The sequence below is a fragment of the Apis mellifera genome, linkage group LG11 (genome assembly GCF_003254395.2).
Source record: "Apis mellifera strain DH4 linkage group LG11, Amel_HAv3.1, whole genome shotgun sequence".
Classification (NCBI taxonomy): domain Eukaryota; kingdom Metazoa; phylum Arthropoda; class Insecta; order Hymenoptera; family Apidae; genus Apis; species Apis mellifera.
This window is the reverse complement of record NC_037648.1, coordinates 311780-338239: the sequence shown is the minus strand read 5'-3', so window position 1 is coordinate 338239 and position 26460 is coordinate 311780. Positions and strand designations below refer to the sequence as shown.

The 26460-nt window shown below is 40.2% G+C and overlaps 1 protein-coding gene across 1 annotated transcript in view; it reads right to left on the bottom strand.

The window, feature by feature from the left end:
- The window catches only part of LOC410291 (dipeptidase 1), a 62797-nt gene extending 39475 nt beyond the window's left edge, over positions 1-23322 (bottom strand). The window contains exon 1 of the mRNA XM_393772.6: positions 22550-23322. Coding sequence (XP_393772.4) covers positions 22550-22555 — 6 coding nt within the window. The 5' untranslated portion in view covers positions 22556-23322. The remainder of the gene's footprint in view (positions 1-22549) is intronic.
- Between the last annotated feature and the right edge of the window lie 3138 nt (positions 23323-26460).

Sequence of the window (26460 nt, the reverse complement as noted above, 5' to 3'; positions counted from 1 at the left end):
CTCGAGAATCAAAGCGAATAAGAGTTTCACTTTGTTTACGCGCCAGTTTCGGTTATCGAAGGAACAATGAAATCGCAAACGATTTTTCAACTTTGATTCAATCGTCATCTTCAATGGAACAAACTTCGAGGAAAAAACTTGCGTATTTTGCGAGTGAATATTCGGATGAAGGCGTCAACCGTTCCAGCGATCGAAAAGAAGGTTATCAGGAAGACGGAGCAAAACGAGAGGTTAAAAGACGATTCCTCGTTAAACTCGTAAGCCGTGGAGTACACGCGTCTGGCAAGTTGGCCTCGCGTTAGATTAGAAGCGAGCGAGGCCGACTTGGCGACGTCTTAAGACCGCCCTAACTTTCCTCCGGAAACTTTGCCCGCCCAATTCGATAAACAATAAACTCGCGCGCAAACTTGAAACCGTTTACGAAACAGCACCGCCTCCGACAAACTCGACTCGCGTCTCCAAAATTTCCGAGGGGGAAAAATTCTGGGATCGCCACTTTTTCAAAATAGATCCCCTCTCTCTTCTCAATCGATGAGAAGGAAGCGAGAAATTGTAATCCTTCTTTTGGAAATACAAGATCCAGCGCGTCTTCTCTTCGAAGGCGGCTCGGATATCCTCCTCGATAATTGACAATATCAATTACCCGATCCTCCCCGAATTACGTCTCGATTACGTATAATCCGCGCAATTTCCAATCGATAAAGTCTTGTGTTTTTCCCCTTCCAATTGGACGGAATCTTGTTCGAATATAGCTCGATTTCTTTCCACCTGGATCTACAGTTTTCTAGAGTTTATCACCACAACAGAGATTTCTTTTCATCTCTGTCGGATGAAAGTAGTAATACTGGAAATTTATACCGTAAATATAATGGACAAATATGAGAATTGAAAGCGAGAGGATGCTTTAAATAATCGTTTAAAAAGTAGAGTGAATTCAGGGATTATTCCACTCCACGCTATTTATTTCCATTTCGCAAACGAGAAAGAAATCTTTTATACATTTCTTACGTAATTTTCGGGAAAATTAAATTCGTAACTAACTTCGGCTTTGGGAATTATCTCGGTTCGTTTAATTCAGAAGGAAGAAAGAAAGGAGAGGAAACAAAAGGATGGAAAAATATTATTTTCACACCCGTATTCGTCGCGTAAAAATGCAGGAATCGTTTTAATGATCGCGCCAATTTTGACGGTTCACCGACGTTTTTTAACGCCAATCTGCACACATTCCGTTTCCACGTTTCGTTCGATAACACGCGAGCCGGCGAGATGCATAGCCGCGTTGCGTTTAACGTATGCAGAAACATCCTGATTAACACCCCAATTATACGCAGACGTCTCGCAGATCGAATCTCGCCAACTTTCCACCCGATCGCGCGTCGTTTCCTTCTCTAAAATTCGCGTGAAAATATCGACGCGACGAATTTCGTGCGAAATTTTCCAAAAAGGAAGAAAAAGGAAAGAAGGAAAGTTTATACAAAGTTTTTCTCCCGCTTTTTCATCTCCCCCAAATTTTCCCCTCCCAACAAAACCGATAATAAAGCAATTAGCTCGGACGGACAGCTGCCAATCGATCGATCGATTAACGCACGCGTTTCGGGAGGGAAAAAACGAGGGGATAAATTCGTTCGGAACTCAGCCATTTCTCGCGATAATCGTATGCACTCTGAACGCAACTTTTGTTAAAAAGCTTATTCACTTATTCCAAGGAGAAGGGCGATCAAAGGGCGCCCTAAATTCCGCACGATCCGTCTTATCCCGCCTCTTTCTCTCGCGTATACAAACTCGGATCGATCGTCGAAAAGGGAAGAAAAAAAGGAGGAAAACGTTTCCTTGGAGAAGAAGCTTTTGTAGAGTGCAAGATGCAAATCCGCTCCGAGACCGATATCGTTCCTCTTCTTCTTCTTCCTATTCGAAACTCGGTGAAAGGTTTCTCGATTAAACGATCACGCGTGAAATTTTTAAAAAATCATCTCAAAGAGATGATTTATTTCTGGTAAATTTTCATAAAGGAATCGGGGCAAATTGCGAAACATTACGCAGTCTCTTTCCTCCATTTTCCACCTGGCTCTCTCTCTTTCTTTTCAGACACATCTTTATACCTCTCGTATTCTACGTGGAAATAGTTTTTTTCAGCTCAAACGGAATACGCTAGGTGTAATCGAGAAGGTATCTGTTGCGCGCAGGTAAAGATAATCGAATTTTTCTCGAATCTCATCGGTGACCGGCTGGACTTTTCTCGAAAGGAGCCGCCTTTTGTTTCGCTTCGTAATTACGCGATAACTCCGGAGGAATTCCTTTCAGCCGCTCGAACAAACGGAATACCGAAAACTGGGGCGCGTTCAAATATTCATTTTTCTCCACGACCACCGATATTCTACGCCAAAAATAATAATTTATATTTCGTTTCGTGAACCATCAACTTTTCAACCTTCGTATCCCTCCTCGAGACAACTTGAAATTACTTGAAATCCTTTTTAGAGAAGGATTAGGAATTTCAGAGAAAAGATGGACAACGTGGAAAATATCGAGAAATCGGAAAACGATGGGCTCATCGCCGGATGTATCGTTTCTCATTCGTTATTATTGCGAGTGAATAAACGCCGTTACCAACTCGGCCCAGCGTGTCGCCATTAATAACTTTGCTGGACGAATAACCGGACGTTGAAAGTGGTCGCGCCCCGGAACTGCTATTCGCTCGTGTCGCGGTGAAAAAAAAAAAGAAAGAAAGGAAAGAAAAGCCTGTATTGTCGCGCGCTTTAATTAATCGCCCCCGTTCCCCTCCATCATGAAATCTAACGCTTTATAAATCCAATCTCTCTCTCTTTCTGTTTAACCGTCGTCGATGATTTTTATAACGCGGATGAAATTGTTTGCCACGCGCGGTGATCGGGATTTTTGTTTTGACAGGAAAGTTAAAATTCGCATCCCTTTAAAAATAAATCTATTCTCCTCCGGCGAATTCGTCCTTTTTTCCGAGATCCAGTTGCCAAAACCGTTAATGCACAGGCGCTCGTCACAACCCAGACTTTCGTCGAAATACGCGCCAGTCTTTGTCCATAAATTCGACGATCCATCACATTTCCCCTCCCTCCGAAAAATTTTCGAAGAAACGCGCAAAGTATAAAATCAAGTCCACTCTTAAAATCAAGCGGATCGATTCCAATTGTTTATCCAGTTCCCAATATTGACAGAATCTCGAAAAATAAAGGGTGTCTAAAATTAACGCAAGAGAATTTCTAAGTGAATCATAAAGTACATAGGATAGGGTTATTTATGGAATAATTGTGGCTGAATTTCGTTTAATTTCCTCTCGTAATGCACGTGTGATTGTGGGATTATTGACTTCGATTTCGAATAAGAAGAAATCTAATGGCGTTAAATCACACAATCTAAGGAGCTAATTCCAATCACCGAAACGAGAGAGTACCAGAAAATGTCTCGTGCAGTAATTGAATTATTTCATTGGCTGTGTGATACTGTCTTGTTGAAATATTAATATCCATATTAATATCATTCAATTTCGGCAAAAAGAACTGTGTTATCGTGTCGCAATATCGAGCACCATTAACATTAATTGCTGCTTGACCAGCCTCGTTCTGAAAAAAGTATGGTTCGATGATATCTCCTGCCCAAAATCCGCAGCAAACGGTGACACGTTGTGGATGCATTTGTTTTTCGCTAATCACACGTGGGTTCTTCGAACTCCAAACAATTTTGGCGATTAACAAAGCCATCGAAGTAAAAATGTGCTTCATTGCCGGTCGCCATTATTTTTAAAATACTTTCATTATTTTTAAAATATTGTTCAATAATGAAGACATGTTGTTGTATCGTATAACGCTCCATTTTTACTAACTCTAAACTCTCGGCCATCAAATTGTTCTTCTTTCAGGCTTGCCAACAGTGTATTGATGCAAAAATGGCGGCAAATTCAAATCTCGCATTAATTTTGAGACGCCCTATATTACTCTTCATTCAACGTATTTACGCGAAGCCCACGAAAAGTGTAGTGAAATAAATATAAAGGATAAAAATACGTAAAGGAGTGCCGTCTTTTTTTAGATGAATAAAGAGAAGAAAGGTTACTACCCGCGGCGAGGGTATCATATCGACGCACTTGGTGGTCTTATCGAAGCCGATTGTGTCGAAAGTGTGGAGAATGGACACGTGAATTGACGTCATATTTTATCCGCAAACCGTGGACAAAAATAGGGAGAGTTAAAGTGGCGGCAGCTTTTCCTCGTACGTGCCTCTTAATTTCGACGTTGGATCGACGTTGATCAATGAAACTCTTCGTCGAATCCATCTTTCTTACGATTCGTCGACGAATAGAGAGAGAGAGAGAGAGAGACATTCCTCTCTTCTTCGAGTAGACGTGAAAATATCACGTCTAGATCGTGAAAAATATAGCCATCCGTTATTACGTATCGACGCGGTTAAAAATATTCTTGGAGAAGATCCGAGATAATCTCTCCCGTGAACGCTATAATTACCATCTTAGCTGAACTTTGAACCGGGGAGAAAGGTAAAGGTTAATTGCGGAGACGAGAAAATACTTCCGTACGAAACAGGAGCAAAAACGAAATTTCGAGACTTTGAGAAAAATTGAAACGGCTCGAAATCGATTTTATATACGTTCAACACAGAATGATGCAGATTCGACTATTTTTGATACCATTCGAGAAAAGTGTAAGGGTTATCCAACTTTACTTATTGTTTATTTATTCCATATTTGTTTAATTATTTGGGTTCGAAGAATTTTACCTCGAATAAGTTGATATATATATATATATATGTTGGACTGAAATATTAATGTTAGTAATAATTTATTTGATATATTTTATCTATTAATTAATAATAAAGTTAATAGAAAATTTTCTTTCTATATTATATTTTCAAAATATGTACTTATTCAAGTTCTTAACTATTTTGATGATGATTCTCATATAGATCTCGTAATTTTCTTAAAAGTTTAAGAAAAAAATATAAGAAATGGAAAAAATGAAGGATTTTGAGATATCGATAGAGCCTTCGATATCGACACGTGTTCCGCCGATAAACCCGTGTTCGTAAACACGATATTATTAAATCATCTCTGCGAATAAACATACAAACGCGTGCAAGGAAATATATAAATACGGATTGCAAATTTGAATTGCGAATTTTAAAAAAATTTACCTCTTTCCAAAGTTAAATAAACAGGTAGGAGGTAGTGAAAAAAAAATATTACTTGATCAAAGTGTTAAAACATTCTACAAACCCTGTCCTATCTCGAAATTCATCGATGAAAAACGAAAAGAGCCTTGCTACATGATCGAGCGGATAAAACTCGAGTTGGAGCGTCACAAATTTGATCGAGTTGTTATTAGTCGCGCGCGAGACGAAATTTATCGACTCATATATATATATATATACGAGATCGCCGCCATTTCGATCCAACGGTTTACGACACTTTCGACACCTGCTACCCGTTCCCTCGGTTCGACGAAAGGGGCCATCGAAGAGGGAGAGAGAGAGAGCATGGTCCTCAAACTTGAGTCGTTAAACTTTATGGCGTATCTTGCGTATTTACGAGGCCAAGGTTTCTTCATAGTCGCACCGATCCTCCTCCTCGGGGAAGACACGTCTCGACCACGTGAAATCCCGCTCGGAGTCTGCGGCAATGCAGGTGACGCACCGCGACTGCGGGAACGCGATCGGAAAGGAGAAGGAGAGAACGAAGGGAGAGAGACGGAGAAAGAGAGAGAAGATATCCTGCAACGTAGCCAGAAGCAAAGGGAGAGACTACTCCACCCTTGGCTCGAATTATTTATTTAATGGCCCTTCTCCTTCTCCTCCTCTTCGACGGAATTCCAAGATGACGAGAGGAGAATCGGTAGAAAAAGTTTGGAAATGTTTTTAGACGTTGTCTTGCGATTGGAAGAATTTGAAATTTGTCAGGAGAAGATGTTGCGGAATAATTATTTCGTTACGATCGAGTCGGAGGCGCCTAAAGAGATTTATTACCATCGCACTGCCAATTACGATAGACGATCTTTCTTAATCTGATTATGCGCGCTTTCAGGATGGATAGGCTTTTAGAATTAATTCCATTCCGTGTTAACAGCCCCTTTCCCTCGACGTATCTCGATTCTTCCTCCTTACCAACCTCTAGAATCGAGAGAATGAAAAAATAAGTCTGTCTCGAAAGACGGATGAAACGCGCGATACACGAAAGATGGGCGAGAGTCACAAAGAGAGAGTGAAATCGTTCCGAAACGAGGAAGAATCGGTCCTCCTGTCCGATTGCTCTCGCATCTAGAGGGACACTGGGGAGATTGAAATGAAAAACGTCGGCGATAAATCGTTGCACCGTGTCGGGACGTGATCGATTATCGTAACGGAAGACGATTAATTGTTTCGGAAATTGATCGCCGAGAACGGTATTACAACGACATCCGTCCGAGGGGAAGCTCTCGAGAAATTATCGAGACGAAATTATTAATACGTTCCCGTAAAATTATTCGAGATTGCGCGGAATCGTTTGATATTACCGATTACCGACATCTTGCAACGGAAGCTCTCCAGAACAGACAGAAGCGCGTAATCAACGAACCTCTCGAAATCTTGCTTCGCTTTATATCATATATCATTATATGAGAAATTTGCACCATATATATATTTGTTTCCAGTTGAAAAATTGGATCGAATTTTTCGATCCGAGGAAACATTGGTTAATCGGAAGTTGGCGAGAATTCATTTTACAATTTCATCCGGCACGTAAGCCGGATGCGGCACGATGCTTATCGCGCCGTGAATTTCGCGTGGACGGTTTTTAGCCGCCGCCCAGATACAACTAACTCCCTTGGCGATCTTCCGAATGCTTATCCGCACACCCTTGTTTCGCGGCCGTATGACCTGCCGCGTCGTGAATCCTCGACGAAAGCCACGAACAGGTTACGATTGTTTCGCGAGCGCTTTTGCTCGGTCGAAAAGGAGGAATCGAAACGCCCTCGCGCGTATCGACAGAGGAACAAAACGATCCGGCGAAATAAAAGAATATCTTTGTTCGATCGATTTCCGATAAACTCGCAGCATCGTCGATGAGAAAGGGAAAGATGTAATAAAAAAAAGAAGAAAGGAAAAGGAGAAACGCGAATAGTGGAATAATAACGGGAGAGAAACGAGCGACCCTGTTCGCGGAACGGGAGAAAAGGAAAGAGAGAAAAAAAATAAGACGCGTTCCAGATGTGTGTGTGTGTGTGTGTGGATAATTGTTATCTCGATGGGAATAGTGTAAGTTCGTTTTTTTCCTTCTCTCTACCTCGATGACCTTTACTTTTACAAACGCTCGCCTGAATTACGTAGCGGACCGTTCGTTTCTTTTCCTTAAAAAACGATAAGTTAATATTTCAGGCGGAGCCACGGCGAGATTACAACTCTCTCTCTTTTTCTTTTTCACCTTCCGCGGTTAATAATAGATGTTTCTGCCCGGCTTATAAATCGTCAATTCGTAAACACGCGGGAATTTATTATATTATCGATCGAATTCAATGTAATTTTTTTTCAACGTGGAACGCGTTGTAAACGATTCGTTTAATTCAGAAACACAGGTGTCTGACCAATCGTTGCGAAATTATGCGGAACAAGCATAATTCGCATAATTTCCAGCTCTATATATATATATATATATACATATATACACACGCCATTTCCAGTAACCCGATACCGTTTTAGTAATAAATTGCGCGGTTCTTCGCGCTCGTTAGCAGACAATTTACACGTTGTAACCGAGCGGCGATTCGTTTCGAAGGGACTCGTTAAATAGATACGCACACCCGCGCATATTCGCCTGATTAATTCCACCACCACGATTTCGACGATTTAAAACTCTCGCCGCGAAAGATTAAATCTGGATCAGACGCTTTCCTATCTTGGAAATCGAATCTCCTGTTCGAAACTGTCGGAGGGAAAGCGCAAAGACGGAAACAATCTACGAGGCTGTCACAATGTCGGCTCTTAAACAACCACTCGAGGAGCACGGGGCTGCTCGCGACAGGATCAAAAGGCCATTTCCTCGGGGCCTTTCGTCGATCGACGACCGATCGGCGCTTTACGCGTCACAGTTGCGCGACGGGTACTCGAGGCCACTTGAGCCGAGAAACAAAAGCGCGCTCCCTTTGATCCGCTCTTTTCCCTCCCCTTCCCCAAACTCCCGCTGCTCCGCTAATGCCCCGGATAAAAATCATCTCGCCACTTTTCCTTCCTCTCGTGCCGAACGCAAGTTGTGGCCTCGTTAAAGGGATCGAGGAAAATGAAAGATCTCCATTCCGAAAACTTCTCACGCGTCTTCTAGAAATCGAACGGAATTTTCAGAGGAAAATTTTACGAAAAGAGAGAAGGATAAAAATTCGGATCGGATACCACGCCAATCAGCCACGTATTTAGAAAAGTTTTAGAATCCACACAGCCAGAGGAATAATGGATCTCGAATTTATTCTACGAATTTATCCCCGATTTTATCGCGGCGATCGTTTCATGAATGTCGAAAAGTGATTCGATCTCGATCGTTCCGTAATTTTCTTGGAAAATTAAAAGAGTTTCGTCGCACCTTTCGTCGAGGAAGAAAACGGAATCATTCGCACGTTTCGCACGACTCGACGCGTTATATATGTATGACGCACATTCCATCCAGATCTGCCGCGATATTCGTTACCGACGCATTCATGCATATGTAACGCCTATCCGATCGAATATTTGAAAGAAAATACGGATAGAGAACGGCGTGCAAAGATGCACGTTGGTGTAAAAGAGAAAGAAATAAAAATATGTCATTCGCGTATATCGCGAAATTACATATCGATCCGGTCGAAGCGAGAAAGGAAGAGTTTAGATCGAGTCGAAAAATTTAATCGACATTTCAAACGGACAAAGTCGTATTAGTATCGATTCTCAAAGAAATTGTAGAGCGCAGATTCGGGAGAAAATTGCTGCTATAAAATTGCGGTCATAGACGCGACTACCTTAATGGAACTTACTATTTAACGCCCTAATTTACAGTCCTATTACGCCTCTTCTACCGACTACGTAACTACCCTTGATATAGTCCGCGACTGGCAAGGCCACGCCTATTAGCACAACCGGACTATTAAGTCCTTTCTCCTTGTCGGCGAAATTCGTTGAGCCACGCCTGCCAGCATCGAGGCATCGTTATCGTCGAATCGCTTATCTACGAGAAACAAAATATTTTCGTATAATTCGTTGTTTATCGTTAACCATTTCGGTACTACGCCTATCGAAACGTCTCTAATGATGTCGCTTTTGTCAACTGTATCCATTGAGTTGCTATAAATATATATAATAACTCCTATTTTACACGTGTAAAAACAGTTGGGCGAAACTAAAATTATGCCGAAGTGGTTAAATCGAGGAAAGCTGAGAAAGCTATCGCGGATACCGATGAAAAATTCGTGGGACAAGGTGGATGCCCCAGAGATCTGAATAAAGGGAGGAGATACACGTGTTACGCGGGCAAATATCCCGCGTGGGGATTCCCTTCTTCTTATATCGTGTTTAGAGGCGACGTCGTTCGTAAAGAATCCTTCTTCCCTGGGGTCGCCTTCTCCGCCCAGCAGCTCGGCCGATGTCCGAACTAGCGCTCTCTCTCTCTCTTTCCTACGTTCTAGGAACGGTTGATAAATCGTGGCGGACGAAAATTTCACGCTTGATAAATAGGATGCCTCTCCGCTTGCAGCGGAATTAACAGTTACGAGAGAGAGAGAGAGGAAAAAGAGTCGAACGACGGTTGCCAGAATGACGGGGAATGGCAGCGTCTACCCCCTCCACGAGTGGGACAGTTTGAAATCAGTTTCGCGATACGAGACTCCCGTGGGTGATGGGGAAATTTATGGCGTCGCTTAAAAATGAAAATTGATACCGGGAGTCGGAGACGGCGAAACTCGAATCGTCGTTGGGATAATTTAATTGCTCGATATTTTGTTTCGAGGAAGAAGAGCTATTTTTAGAAGATAGATTAGCTCGAAATTCAATCTCCAGCAATTTCTTCAAATCGATCGTAATCGATATTTTAACGATCGGTGGTAATTGGTCGTTGAAACACAAGCGAACGGATTTTTAACGAGGAGCGTTGATTAAAACGCTTCTACTAAATAATCCCGGTTAACCGAGGCGCTAGATCCCCGCGCGTCCATCAGGCCTGCACGTTTTCGCGGATACCTGGACAAATTAATGACCATTGAATTCGCAACATTCCGTGTAGCTACGAATCCCCGCACGCCGTTCATCCGCATTCCCTATCGTTTTCCAATCGCCCGTTTTATCCCGTTTCTCCCTTTTTTCAACGACGTCACGCCCGCCTCGTGTCTTTTCATTCGACGCGAATAGAAATACAATACGTTTTAACGACAAAGCAGTCGTCGCAGAGTCTTATATAACGTTGCCTCGATCGACCGTTCCATTACGCGAAAATTAATGATGCTCTCTACGAATTATCCTTCCTATAATACGCTTCGATCCTTCTTCCGCCTATTCCGAATAAATATCTCTCCTTTCCACCCCGATAATAACGCGAGAACGTAAATCGGATCACTTTTTAATCGCGGTCGCGAGTCGATCAGCTTTCAACGCGACGCGCATGCGCGTATTTATACGCCGACCAATACTTTGACTGGAGAAACACTTTCGCGCCCGTTAAACCGTTTTCGATAAAACGAGTTCACGCCCGTAACTGTACGCGTAATGAAACGAACGAATCGAGTTTCATTTCTCTCCGCCGTTCTTAATTGCGAATTCGTTTTCACGCGCGCGAAAGCATATTTCGAACGACGAATCGTTCCATCCTTCCCACCGAAACGATCGATCGTTTCTCAAAACTGTTTTCGTGGGACAGAGAAGGAGAATTCGTCGTTGTATCCCGAAATTTGAGAGATTATCGCCGCCACGAGAAAAGGGAAGATGGCTCCTCCTCGACCTACCTTTGAATATTCCACCGAATATCCTCGTAACCGCCGTTACGACCTACGGAATGGCTTCCAAGCTTCTTAGAATTTGCGAAACCGTGTAATAAACTCGCCATTCCACTCCGTTGTCCCGCGAGTCCGCGCCCTCCCTCCTTTTATGTCTTCTGAAAATTCCAACGGCCGTAAACTTGTTTTTGTCGTTACTCTTATTTCCCATTATCCTCCTCCTCCTCTTTGCACGAGCTAACGTTCTTTATATATATATATATATATATATATATATATACACACACATACATACGCGTTAATCAGGCTAAGAGTTCTAAACGCGGCTCATAAACTTTCAAACTAAAACGTTATGTTTAAACTTCTTGTTCTTTACGATCGAGTTTTTTTCAACGAGTCCATCATATTTCTTAAACGTTCGAAGAAGAGTACGTATCGAAAGGAGGGATTAAAAATGGAACAACAACAAAGTCCTTGGATCGATCGCATCGGAGTGGGACGGGCATTCGTCGAAATTACAGGCGCGATGTTTTTCCACGCCCCTGTTTCAAATTTTGCATCGGTGCATCGGAATACGTATACGGATAATCTATTTTCGTCCCGGGACACGAAGCTGCGCTTTATCGCGCCCCGGAAAAATTGAATTTCGCGATAACTTTGAGCCGGGATATCGGATTATAAATCGTCGTAAATCAGGCAGTCGGACGCTTTCGTAATGATTACAATTAATAGCGCGTGCTTGTCGCCGCGAGAATTTTCCCGTAACGGATGATGCATGGTCCGGAACGAAATTTTATCGGATGTACAAAGGTCTCGGAAAGATCGTCGGCGAGAAATTTATTCACCTCGAGTTAATTCGATAAATCCGATTATTTTCCAAGCGCGCAAAATCCAACTTGCCTGTTTACGGACTTGCCGCTTAAATTTTAAAAAAGCCAAATCGAATGGACCGCACAAGTGTGTTTAACACTTGCGAAGCGAGGTTGTAAAATTGTCGAGTTATTTCATATCCCCTCTGCGTCAGAATATTATCCAGGATAATAAAATGGCTGAAAGATGGGACAAAATCTTTCCAGAGAAAATAAATCGAATCGATCCTTAACGTCGTTCGAACTTCGCCTATCGAGAGGTCGTCTCGTTTACAGCCAATACAAACTTGCGCGGGAATTTCCTTCGAATTCGCCTCGTTATCGTCGCTAATAATTCGCCGAATTTCCGCGCGTCGTGCTCGCTCCGCCCTCGACTAATGGAACCGAACGAGTGCACCGCGAACGCATTTCGCGATACGTCGGTGGAGGAGAATCAGGACGCCTCCACCGGATGCTTTCTCCATCGGTTTATCGGTAATTTAATTACGTCGTACAGCGGCCACGCACAAGGGGGGCGGCATCACGAGGCGGCGTAATTACTATCTCGTCCCTAATAATGCCGGATAATGCCACCCCCTCCCCTGCCGCCAACTCTACGACACGTACGAGTTAGTCTGTAAATTAGAGACGTCCTTTCGCCTCGCCTCCTCGTATTCCTGATTTATCGTACGTGCCCCCGCTGTTATCGCCCCTCGCGCAGGCCCAAACGTCTCGTCTCCTAAGGAATCGTAATTCAACACCCTCGAAACGAAACTATTCCCCCTCCAACTCCTTCCAAATTCGCCCGTTAATTCGAAACGCGCCGTTATTTATTATTGTATAAAACGATCGAACGATAATTGTGATTCAATTATCGAGAAACGTCATCGATTATCAATTATCGATAACAATAACGAATAAAGGAGAAGAATCATTCATCTCGCGCATCTACAAAGGGAAAGGAGATAGTTTCGAAACGTATTTCTCGATTAAGGGAGTATTGCATTTCTAGCCGCGCCGATTAAATATGAGAGAGAGATTTTAATTTCGATAGGAATTTACGAAAGCATAATCCGACCCGAAAGTTTTTAGAAATAATGACGTGGGGGGTAATTGGTTCGTAAGAGGATTAAAAAACCGATCTCCCTCTTGGCTCCCACTATTGACACCTTAACGAATCTTGAGAAGTATCAGCCTCGAAGGAGGCAATGCGGATCTAAGACGGCGAGGCTCGCTGTTTATCCATCGCGATCGATGCGAACGTGAGATTAAAAAACTCGAGCAATTTATAGGATAGAATAATTCTGTTCCGCGATTCTTATGAATTTTTCAACAGCTCTATGCATATGGAACGAAACTCGAATCGCCGTGAACGATGTTTAATCACGCTTCCGTCATTTCCGTTTAATTAAACGGAATTCCAAGGAGCAAATCTTGACTCGAAATTTTTCACCCCTCCACGGGATTCAATTTTATATATATATGCACGAAACATCGATACGACCATTTCTCGAGCTAAAAATAGAAAGAGAAGTGAAATTTCGCTTTAATTTTACGCCATCTCTTGGAAAATTCTTTAGAAATCAAATTTCAAATTCCTCTCGTAACCGGATTAAAACTGCTTGCAAAAACGTTCATTAAGGAAACGTCGAGTTTTTTCCATTGTAATTTTAATTACACCGGATATTCCGCCCAATTACGGCCGAAATTTTGGCAGGAAAAACATCGCGGCTCGCAAATCTTTGAAATGGAAAAGAAAAATTTATATATCGAGGAAAACGCGCCTCGCCAATTTACAGTTTCATCCGATTTCCCGCCATTTTCCAATATGCAACGAGTATTTCTTTCAAAACTTACCTCCTTAAATCATCGAAACACACGCGGGAGAATGGGACTCTCCTCTACCGATAAATTACGCCTCTTATTGCGTCTCTGCTCAAACGGCATATCGTTCCCTCCCGCGTATGCATATGTATTTAAATGAAGCTTAGGGTTACGCGATAAACAGAGGTAACGCATAATGCCGTTCGAGCAGCCCCTTGGACGGACAATGGAACGTCTCGTGGACATTCTGTAAACGTTTCGGACACTTGGCCGGACAATGGAATGCGCAACTCGGTTCCCGCGACGCGAAGAATTCGCCTCGAGCGAGTGCAGCCTGCGAACTCTATCCGAAACTCCGTTTGGCAACTCGATCGTTCGTATAATTCAGCATTCAGCATTCACAACCGCGTTTTTTCAAAATTTGTATCGCATACTCGTTTTTGAATCGGAATTAAATACATACGAGATAAAGATTGGAAATGGATTCGAGGAAATTACGTTGTATTTGATATTTCGAAAAGTACGTTTTAAACGTAGATTTAAATTCGAATCGTAAACCAAGTAGTCTTTCCATTAACTCGCCCCGCTCGCCGTCGCCCTATTTTCGCTCTATTCTACTTTCTACGGTGGAAATAACAGAGAGTAATAATAAACGTCCAGGTAATACACAAGCCTGCTGTTCCAACCTTCCACGATTTACGTCTGCCTCGAAATCGGAATCCTCGTATCCCAGAGATAATTTCGTAATAATTCAAAGCGAACCTTGATTTCCAATCCGCGGAACAAGGTTTTTCCTTTTTTTCCATCGATTCTTGCTTATCCTTGTATAAACGAGATTAAAGAGAGAATATTCGGGAGAAGATTCGTTCGAACGCGTTCGCAATGTCGAAAGGAATGTCCGATTGGTTCCATTTCCAAGGAAAATTCCTCCGTCGAAGGATGTCCCGTCAAGATTTATTATATCGTACTTCGACCCAGAACCAGGCTAAATATTTCCACACCTTCAATTTTCTCGCTTCGACAATTTTTTCCCTTCGCTCTCTAATTTATACAATTTTATCAGTACAATGGAATAACGTTTCGCGAAACTCGATTAAAATTTCGCATACATGTAATCAAAAACTGTCTCCGTGTTCTTTTTAAATAAATTTAAATAAATAACTTTTTGGAGTTATTTTATCGAATCACGTTACTTCAAATATACATGGGATATTTAGAGAGATCTGGCCGGTAGTCTGTCTGCCGAGAGAGATAAATTATAACGGATAATTCCGTGGCATTAGAAACATAATATGTTAATCTATTTTCAGAGGATGATTAATCGATGCGTTGACAAATGATCACCGCCCCGATATTCCGATCGAAAAGGATTATTAATCTCGCGCGGGAAATAATTCGGAATATTAGGGTAAGAAAGGAGGAGGCAGCTTACATCGTCAACTTTGTAACGAAATAATTTTAAAGAAATAAACGGGGTGGTTTTTTTACTTTTGCAGAAACAAACAATGATACTAAAAAAAAAAAAGAAAAAAGTACCGGATACGTTCTGAATATTCCACGAAATACCGCGTTTTAAAGAGGAATCTACATTCTGTATTTTCATTTATACGAAGGAACGTACAGCTTTATAGAACGCGTTTCCATTTTGAAAATTCATCGGCGTAGATAGGAAAAAGAGCAAGTTGCGAAAAAATAAACTTCCGTTCCCTTTCTTTCTTTTCTTTTCCTCAACTCTCGTTAAAACTAGGAGGAGCCACGAAGGAAAAAGAATCAAGAATCCAAAGATACGTAGAAAGTGATTTTCATCCGTCTCGAACTGATACATCATATCGAGGGAAGAGAATTGGTAAAGAGAAGATAGGTATCGAAAATTTCCAGTATCCGCTTGCACGAGGACGTTAAGCAGACGGATTTGCGGGTTGTGTGATAAAGCAGCGAAAGCTGATCCCTGATCTTAGCCGCTCGAACGGGATTATAAATCAAGACTCGATAATGATCCGTAATGGATGGTTTCGGGGCCAAGCTAAAGTTGCTAAGGCGGCCGACATCGCCATTATTATTCATACTTTACCGACTTTTCCATCGTTTCGCGGAATTAAGCCCTTCGACGTGACGCGAATCTTCACGGAGGAACGTTTCTTTGCTCTCCAATTCCGAATTTTCTTTTTTTCAAGGGGATTAATTTCTCTCCTTTCCAAAGGAGATCCGAGTTTCCAGCATTTTTCTTCCAACCAAAGTTCTTGTCCTCGGCCATCGACAGTTTATTACATATCCGGAATGACGTATGCGCATGTTCCTTTTGTAAAAATAGAGGAGAAAAAAAAAACACGAGAGGCAGCGAAAATAATTGAGTCGGGGATTGGACTCGCAAGATATTTTCCCATCTCTGGGAGAATTACAAACGACCCTTTGTAATTACACGATTAAAACTCCCCGCGGAATAATTATACCGCCCCGTATTAAACAGAATTGCACGCTTCCCGCCCAAACGTGTATTTTTATTCGAAAAATAAAGACCCCAGATGCATACGCGCCCAATTTAATCCCCACTATCTTTGGATTCCAATAGAATTTTCGATATAAAACGAGCGATTTCGTTTTTTCAATATTGACCGAACATCTCCTATCCCGCTCCTCTAACCGGAAAATCGACAATTTCCCTCCCGTTTCTTCCCCCCCTCCCTCTGTTCCTGTCGCGGATTCGTTCGAACGTAATGAAATAAACTCGACGATACCGACGGGCAAACAAAAAAAGAGAGGGGAAAAAAAGCGGAGAAATAAAATTGTTTTTAACGAAAGACGCGAAAACAAAGAAAAAAGGACACGGCGATTCGAGAGAGAGAGAGAGAAATCGCACGAACGACTGGACAAGGGGGGGAGAGGCGTTTAAATTGGGCGAGAAATCCGCGAACACTCGTGTAACGGATTTCCATAACGATGCGACGCATTCGACGAAAAATCTTTTTTCCATCGCGCATCTCGGGGATACGACGCTCGCCCGAGCGTTTCATGAATAAATAAGAAACAAGTTTGGAAACAAGCGGAGACCAAGATTCCAGAAATTCACCGACTCCGCCTCCGTTCTTCTTTCCACCCGTATTCAATCTCCCCTCTCTCTCTCTCGGCTACCAGTTTTTCCTACTCCTAAGAGAAGGGTGTCTTCGAAATTTTCATATATTATGCAAACATCTCCTCCCTTCGCTTTTATTTATCCCGCCACTTACTTCCACCCCCGCCCTCCTTCCTCCATCCTCTTTCCTTCGAAACTCAGGAAAACGCGTCACGTAGACCTCGCGTTTTTCCACGCCAACGCTTCCCCGGCTAACGAATTTCTCGACCGATCCCTCCTCAGATTTCCCACATCTCTCGCATCGAAGGAAATCGAAATTAGTCCTCTTGGATCGGACTCTGGTCGAAGTAAGGAGACTTTCTTCGAGATATTATTCTCTCCTGGAAATTAAAAGTCACGTTTTTGACGAGAATAATTAATAAATTGTCACAGGAGTGATTCCGTACCTGATTTCGACTTGAAACATCGAGTAAAGACGACTCTTTGCTTATCGAACACGTTGGAAAGTTTAAGATCAAGTTCGCTAATTCGAAACGAGAAATGGGATATCTTTAACGCGTTCCTTCTCGTTTCTTTCGACAACTACGGGGAAAGTTCGAGGTCAACTTCTCGATCCGATTGCCATGAATTTAAATATCCACGGTTCCTTGTAATATTCCGAAAGTTTTCTACCACTCTTTCTTACAATCCTTTCCTTCTCCCCATTCCTCCACATCCTCTTTCATCGATTACCGTGATTGCATTAAATATGCAAATCCGGGAAAAAGTGATAACCCTTCTCTCGATAATTCGATAATCTTTTTCCACGGGATAAATATATATATCGATTTGAGAAGCGGTCGTAATTTTCCAATTTTCGAATAAAATTTCTAAAAAGAGCTCTTCTTTTCTTTCGACCAACGTTCGCATTACGATTTTAATAAACATTCGAGATTTCCAAATGTTTGCTCGAGAACAATAATTTTCAGCGTGTCCTAACGTTATTAACCAACGTCCACCAATGTCCACGCTAATACGTGTGCATATACTCGATATCGTGACGCACGTAACGTTTTAACGTACAAAATGAACAGAGACGGGGAGAGATGGTATTTTCCATAAGCGGATAATTGTTATTTATCTACTCTGCCCAGTTTCGTCAATGTTTGTCACAGGGTTTCGATTCTATTTTTCCACTCGCCATAACTGCGCTTTCCCCGTTGTTTCGCTCGATGGATGGACACAGGCGTGAATACAACAACGTATAATTTCCCTCGACCCGGTTAACCGAAAATGTAAGAGGATTATGAAAAACGCTGCCCGTCCAATTTTCCATCCTCCGCGAAAGGAAAAACCTTTGTTGATAACGCCTTAAATTCCTGCTCATTAATGCTACGATCGATTTGCATAAGGAACCCATCTCTCGCCAATCTCTCCATTCCATCGTTACTTTAAATATCAATGAAAAGTCGGACCTACGAATTCTGTCACAATAAAAATGCAAATGCCTGTGGCGTTATTTACAACGCGTGCGCATCAACGTTATTCTGCGCCTGAAATTCAAATTTCCGCGATTCCATTAGCTGCGCTTTTTTTCTTTCTTCCAAATGAAAAGGAAGAAACGATCTCTAACGATCTCGCGAGAATTATTTCCGATAAAGAAACGCTATTTCGAGAGCGCGAATACCGATCGACAAGGACACGGATAATTAGAAACGGGGATCGTTAATTATCGCGGTGATTGATCGCCGTTCGTTGGAACACGAGAGAGGATGAGCAAGAACGGGAATTCTGTCGCGAAATCGGGGCGAGAATTTATTATAACGATTTTCGGAATCGAATAAATTCTTCCAACTTTGAAAAAGAGCGATGGAAAAGCGATTTTAACATTTTTAACGCTGCAATGGCCGAAGGAGGGAAAAAATTATTATATCGATTCGAGAGTAGGTGAAACAAATATTCCCATCGGCGTAAATCTATCGATTCCGGAATTAGAATTTCATCGGCAGTATTCCACGGAGCGATAAATTCGAGCGGTTGATCCTTTGTCGTCAGCTATAAATAATTGATGGATTTTCGAATGATAAAGAACGGTGAAATGATGGCACAAAGGGAGGAAAATGACGCGATTCTTTCATTCGAATCCAGAGACGTTCTCTCAATGGAACTGTCACAAAAGCTGGTGTCACAGAGGAAAATACGAACGCAATTTTCGTTTCGATGAAATGCGAGAATTCTCTTCACCCCCCCCATTCTCTAATTTCATATCGCGCAACGATAACCAAAGGAAATACCACGTATCGTATTTTCCCCAATTGTCAATCTTTCTTATAAATTCAAATTTATCCAATTTTTACGATTTGTAAAGTAATACCTCTTCTATCGATTTATTCAGCAATTATTTACTTGATCAAACTCGACTAAATATTTTCTGCCACGAGAAAGAATTTTTCGAGATCGAAGAAAGCAGCGTCGCGGCGTTGTATTTTCATAGAAGGCGTATCTAGGAATATTTACGGTTAGCCCGGAGCCAGCCTCGAGTTTACGAGCGTGCAAGAAAATTGTTTGAAATGAGTTGCGCGAGAGATCCGAGGTTGTCTCGTTCTCGTAAACGAGAAATAACGCAATTGAATTTCTTGGTCGTGTTTCGAGCAAGGTTACCACTGTCTCCCCCCACCACCGCTCTCGTTCACGGCCATTCCTCGCCTCGCTTTTTCCCTACCCACCGCGAAAATTTTGTCCAGATGGAAACGAGCTTACCGACGGCGCCACACGAAAATCCATCCGTCGAGATCAGAGTTAGCCTCTCTCTCTCTCTCTCTCTCGTGGTCGAAAAGTTTCCAACGTATCTCCGATCGTTAACCGCACGATCTTTCGATTAAAAGTAACGGGGAGGACGGAACAGGGATGATTGTTAATCTATCGGAGTTTCCTGCTCGGTAAACGAAACTCGGAAAGAACTTGTCCCAAACCGGAAACTTCGACCCCGAGTTACCGAGCCGAGAGCCTCCTCCGCGGTTTTGTCTATCGATTAAATTTAGCAGTAACGATAAGTTGAAGCCGTTTTAAGTGTTTTCCATGGTACTTAGCGATGGAGGGTAACCGCGGCAAGAGGAGGCGGTGTACAGCTTTTTCCCAAGCTTTGAAAACTTTTTAATATCTCGGGATTAGATTTTATAAACTTTGTTAAAAAGTTAAAAAACGCTGAAAATTTTTCCAACGTGTCGAGATTAGAATTTAATTAAATTATCCTTTCCTTTTTCCTTTTCTTTCAATGTCCTTTGGATTATGTTCCAAGAGATTACGTCGGTTTCGTACGATTCTGGAGAGAGTATTGTATACAATTACATATATGGATGATATATGGATTACGTCGATCTAATTAAACATATAATGTATATATAAAGGATAAACTTGCAATAATTGATTACCGATACAATAATACTCCACTTTTGTTCCGACGATAATCACTTGCAAACTATCGATACCGATTATCGTATCACGATTGTTAGAGGTTATTTTCCCTCGATTCGAAATTTATTCGAGGACGATCGATAGCGATCCACGCGTTTAAGGATACGCTAGCGCGCGTATTGCGCCTCTAGATGCGAACACGCATTAATATCATATATCCAATTTGCTTTACACGCGTACGCGGTCGGTGTATCGATGATATCCGCTCGGTTTCTATAATAATAAGATAATATTATCAAAGTTATTTCAAGTATAGGGAAAATCGATCCCTTCCATCGCGCGAAATTTAATCTTCGAATTAGATTCGCGTTTTAATCTCGTCCTGGATGATGCTCCAAGTTTTTTTATATCCCACCAAACTACTCATTTCCGAGAGGCGAGTTTTCAAAACAATGAAACTCGTCACGACCGCAAACTTTTCGAACGGGAAAGTTATGGAACTGGAAATAAAAAAACTTTGCGACCAAGATAAGGAAAAGGATCGCGGAAAACGAGGAAAAGATGTACCATCCCCTAATTACCCCGCTCGGATAAATTCTTCGTTCTCGCGATAATTTACACGGGGGGAAAAAAAAAGAAAAAAATTCGTATCGCAATATATTCAACGAGAGAAATTTTCCTTTTCTCCTTCGTCCAATTTTTCCCCGGGGCTGACGAGGAGGATGGAGACTTTTTGCCAGATTATTCGCGGAATTAGCGGGAAGCTGCGTCGGATCAAGAGAGGCAAGATTTCGGTTTTCTCGTTCCCGAGCAACGACTTGCCGGCCGGAAACAAAAGCTGCAGACGGATCGCGTCTGGTTGATCGATAACAAGGATTAATTTGGACCGGCCGAGGCCTACGTTTCCACCAAGACGAACACCAATACGCCTCCAACCCTTGCAGAAATTACGCGAAAATTCCCTCGATACCCTTCCTCCCTCCTCTCCCCCCCTCCACAATCGATTCCTCTATTTTCCTTAGGAAAACACCAATTAAGCGACCGCTATCTCATCACAGATTTAATCGATCCGGCAAAACTTTGTTTACCTCGCAAATACGTTTCGAGGATTCGATTCTCGCTAATGCCCCGCCTTTAATTTCATCCCCGTCCAATTGAAACTATTTTAAAGAATCTCACGTATCGTTTGTTTCACACTCGCGTGGAAAGGAGAATAAATTTGGTATAGTTTTGGTGTTGGCGAGAAAAATGGAGAGAAATGAAAATTACGCGTATATTTGTCCGGATCTGGTTACCATAACGAAATATCAGAGTTCCCGTAATAAACTTTGCAAGTGCGTACAATGAATGCTGGCGATATTGTATTATACGAAAGTGTTTCCTAGCGCAGAGTTTACATTACATTTGGTATTACGATAATAAAATATGTCTTTACCGTAAATTCACCGTGTTCCTTCGTAATAAATTTAAGCAATTTGGTATCCTCGCCTGTAATCCACTCTTCTCGATAAATTCTCGTACGCAAGTAAGAATTAAACGTATTATCAACGATGATAACCATTTCCCCGAGATGCGAATGCGTCGTGAAAATGGGATCCATTTTTCCTTTTGAAAATTATCCTCGAAAATCTCGTAAGTAAGGATCGTGATGACCGAGAGAGACTAAGAACATTTTAAAGAAGCTCGTGGAAATATATAGCGCGAGGAAGCTCAATTTATGACGTTGATATAATGAACTAATTTCCGTGCTTTCAAAAGCTTCCTTACTTTTCCAATGTTTATCGAGATCCCGCAACTTTTACGATTTAAAATCCCAACACGACTGCCATCGAGTTCGAGAACCAACGTTTGTCAAAGTTTCGAGAACGCGACTAAAAAAAAATTTCCTCGAAACATCGTAATAGAAGAAAATATAATGATTACTTTCGATCGTGGTTTAATTTCCAAGATGATCGTTCGATACTTTACGAAAAAAAAAAAAAAAAAAAGAGGAAAAGAAACGCAATTTGAGAAATCTCTGTAAATCTTAATACTTTACCCGTCATTAAAACGAAAAAGAAAGAAAAAAAAACATAAATCGATGGTCGAACCAACACGCGGGTAACACGAGGTAGCGCAAAAACACGTTCTATCGAGGACGAGAGTTTAATCCTGACAACAGTCACGTGAAAATAATTACAGGCTAAAGCTGCGTGGCTCGTTCAGCGCGCGATAAATCAGCGCGCGCAACGGGTGGGCTTAAACGGTAACGTACAGAGCAAACGCGGTAATACAGAAAATTCGTGCTGACATTTCGTCCAGCTATCGCCTAACCTAACTATTCCCCCCTCCATACGTTTGTATTCGACTCGAAAACGTGTCGCACGATGATATGGGATAAAGCGATATCTTGATTCCCGATTAATATTCTCGGAATAAAAGTAAAACGTGCGAAAATAAAAATCACTCACCCTCATGGTCGTAACCTCACATGGTTCCTCCCCCGTTGTTGAAAGACACCGTCGAGCTGCGGCGGATCACAAGTCTCGTGTTTATCACCCATTCGCCATGCCGAAACGACGACTGATTTCGAGGAACAAGTACCGCGAAACGTACGACACTTCGAACGAAACTAATCGATACACTGCTCGATATTACGTATCACTCTCACACTGCCCGAGATCTTTTGTTTTGTTTTCGCGAATAAACTTTACGATCGAACGAATGTTCGTCACTTTCCTATTATTTGGCACTATTTCTTGGGAGGGGAAAAAACCGATAAGATAAACAACGATGGACAGAATTATATCGAGATGTCGAGTGGGTGTTGTTAAAATTCGCGACACTCCGAGTTACGATACGAGAAGCGTGGCTTTCGATGTTTCGACACGGAAAGGAGAGCAAAGCCAGACGAGATGCGAGGTCGTGGCCCGGCAGCCGGCGACTGGCTGCTGCTCGAAACCTCGCAAGCTCGAACCAGTCGGCCTGGCTAGGCGCAAGCTCCCTACTCAGCCTCCAAAACCCTCCCATGTGAAGCTCCCGATGCCCCTGAATTTCTTCGGTATGTCACCACGAAAAATGTTGCTGCGCGCTCCGTACACTCGCCTCTAACCTCCATTGCCACTCGGTCGCGTTCACAATGAGTTTTTGTCGCGTCGATCGAGTCGTTTACTCTTTGTCATTTTTCTCGACATTGACGGTAGATTAATATACGTAATATCTACAATATTGACTCTTTAAATATTCTACACAGATACACAATCGCGAATAATTTATTAAAACTATACTTTTATCGTGTATTAAACGAATCTTTTGACGCCATCTATTGAGCGAATTAAAGATTTTTGTTCGGAAAAGAACGCGATTCAATCGAGCCAATCAGAGCACGCCTTTAAATATCCTTCGTCCGATTGGCACGCTCTGGCTACCGAAAAATTTCGTACTAAGCTGTGGCAAACATGTCGATTGATTTTTAAGGTTAAGATCGATATTTTCTAAAAAAATTGTTACGTCGCTAATAATTTCAATCGCTTGTTTTCAATTTGAACTATATTTTTAATTTCTAATTGAAATAAAAATGATTTACTCATTCGTATTCACTTGATACTTACAAACATGATCCATATATTCTTATAAAGAAATGAAACAAAGGTACAAGGATGTATTGTTTGAAATATATTTTCTTAACAATGTTTTGAGATGTAATTAAAAATATAAAGTTTCTAAAGCGAGAAGCTATAAAGTGAACGAGATTTTTTACATTTATATCACTATTTTGTTACCTTTGTTTCTATTTTCTTATTTATTATATTATTTTATTATATTATTTATTATATTTACAATTTTATTCTATGTATGCAATTATTGCTTAATAAAATATACTTTTATATAAATTATTTTACCGATTGTATTCTATGCATAAAAAGAAATAATAAATTTCTTTTTCAATCGAACGTAAAAAGATATTTTTAAACACAATTACGATTAAAAAGGGAAAAAAAGGAATAATAATTTTATTAATAATAGGGAAATCGCCGATTAAGCTAAATAACACTCCGAATTACTGCGACGTGACTTTAACGTTCTCTCACGAGCGCGTCTCTTGTATAACTGCTCGAGTCAAGTAAGCGGAAGTACTACTTCAATCAATGTATATACGCTTGCGTTTCACTTTGAGTAAAAAGATTCGTTCTCCTAGCACTTTTAACATCATTGTTAGAGCTACGATTTCTTACGCAATATTCTTAAGCAATTTCTTAAGCAATATACTTATTTAAATGTTCATAGACAGCTTCACGAAAGAAAAACGAAGCTTAAAATGCGTTCATTTTATAGTAATCTATAATACGATAAATGCTATACTATAACACATTGGATAAAACATTTTGAATTTTTTTCAAAAACGCTTACCTCTTCTTTAGGCTTCTCATCCTTTCTTATCTCCTCTTTGATACCTTTGACGTCTTTATAAATATTCGTGATTCATCCACTTGATACAATACTTTGCACTTTTTCCTTTTCAACGCGCAACACTATATCCAATTAACGTTTTAAGAAAAATGTCGATCTTTTATAAACTTCTGGGTATCAAGACCCAACCAATCAGAACACGTCCTTGAATATCTTTTACGTGATTGGTGCACTGCTGCTACAAAATATTTTACACTTAAAAAAAAGTCACGAGCAATTTTTCTTGCTTATTTATTCGCAAAATAAATACCTTTATCTTTATTCTCTTTTAAAATTTTTAAAATTAATTGGAATAATATAGGTAATTTATATATTATAAATGTAATATAATATAAACTGTTATTTCATAATGCAAAAATTTATAAAAGTAATATATTTTTAAAAATTTGCGATTCATTTAAGCACTTTATACGCATTTCCCACTTTTCAACACGAAATATTCTATTCAATTGACGTTTCATGAAAAATGTCAACTTTTTATAAACTTTTGGGTACCAAGACTCAACCAATCAGGACACGTTCTTGAATATCTTTTACGTGATTGATATACTGCTGCTACGAAAATATTTTGCACTTAAAAAAAAGTCATCAATTTTTCTTGCTTATTTATTCGCAAAATAAATACTTTTATCTTTATTCTTTTTTAAGATTTTTAAACTAATTGGAATAATATAAATAATTCGTATATTATAAATACATACATTGTAATATATATAATTGTTATTCCATTAATACGAAAATTTATAAAAGTAATATATTTTTAAAAATTTGCGATTCACTTAAGCACTTTATACACGTTTCTCACTTTTCAACACGAAATATTCTATTCAATTGACGTTTCACGAAAATTGTCGATCTTTTATAAACTTTTGAGTACCACAGCCTAACCAATCAGAACACATCCTTAAATATCTTTTACGTGATTGGTGTATTGCTGCTATAAAATTTTTCGCAATTAAAGAAAAGTAATAAGAAATCTTTTTTATTTATTTTTTCGCAAATAAATAATTTTATTTTTATTCTTTTTTAAAATTTGTAAGTTAATTGCAATAATATATATGATTTGTATATTATGAATGTATGGTTGTTCCATAAAACGAAATTTTATAAATTTAATATACTTTTGAATATTCGCGATTTATTCAAAGATTTAATACAAGCATTTCGCACGCTTTTCTTCTCAACACTTTGTTCAATTGACGTTTTACGAAAAATGTCGACCTTTTATAAACTTTTGAGTACCAAGGATCAACCAATCAGGATGTATCATTAAATATCTTTCACGTGATTAGTGCGATGTTACTACTAAAATATTTCGCATTTCAGGAAGAATCACAGAAAATCGTTTTTAATTATTTATTCGCAAAATAAATACCATTATTTTTATTCTCTTTTAAAATTTTTAAAACTAATTGGAATAATATAGCTAATTCGTATATTATAAATATATTGTAATATAAATTGTTATTCCGTTAATACGAAAATTTACAAAATTAATATATTTTTAAATATTCGCGATTTATTTAAGCACTTTAGAAGCGGTTCCCACTTTTCAACACGAAACATTCTATTCAATTGACGTTTCACGAAAATTGTCGACCTTTTATAAACTTTTGAGTACCACAGCCTAACCAATCAGAACACATCCTTAAATATCTTTTACGTGATTGGTGTATTGCTGCTATAAAATTTTTCGCAATTAAAGAAAAGTAATAAGAAATCTTTTTTATTTATTTTTTCGCAAATAAATAATTTTATTTTTATTCTTTTTTAAAATTTGTAAGTTAATTGCAATAATATATACGATTTGTATATTACGAATGCATGGTTGTTCCATAAAACGAAATTTTATAAATTTAATATACTTTTGAATATTCGCGATTTATTCAAAGATTTAATACAAATATTTCGC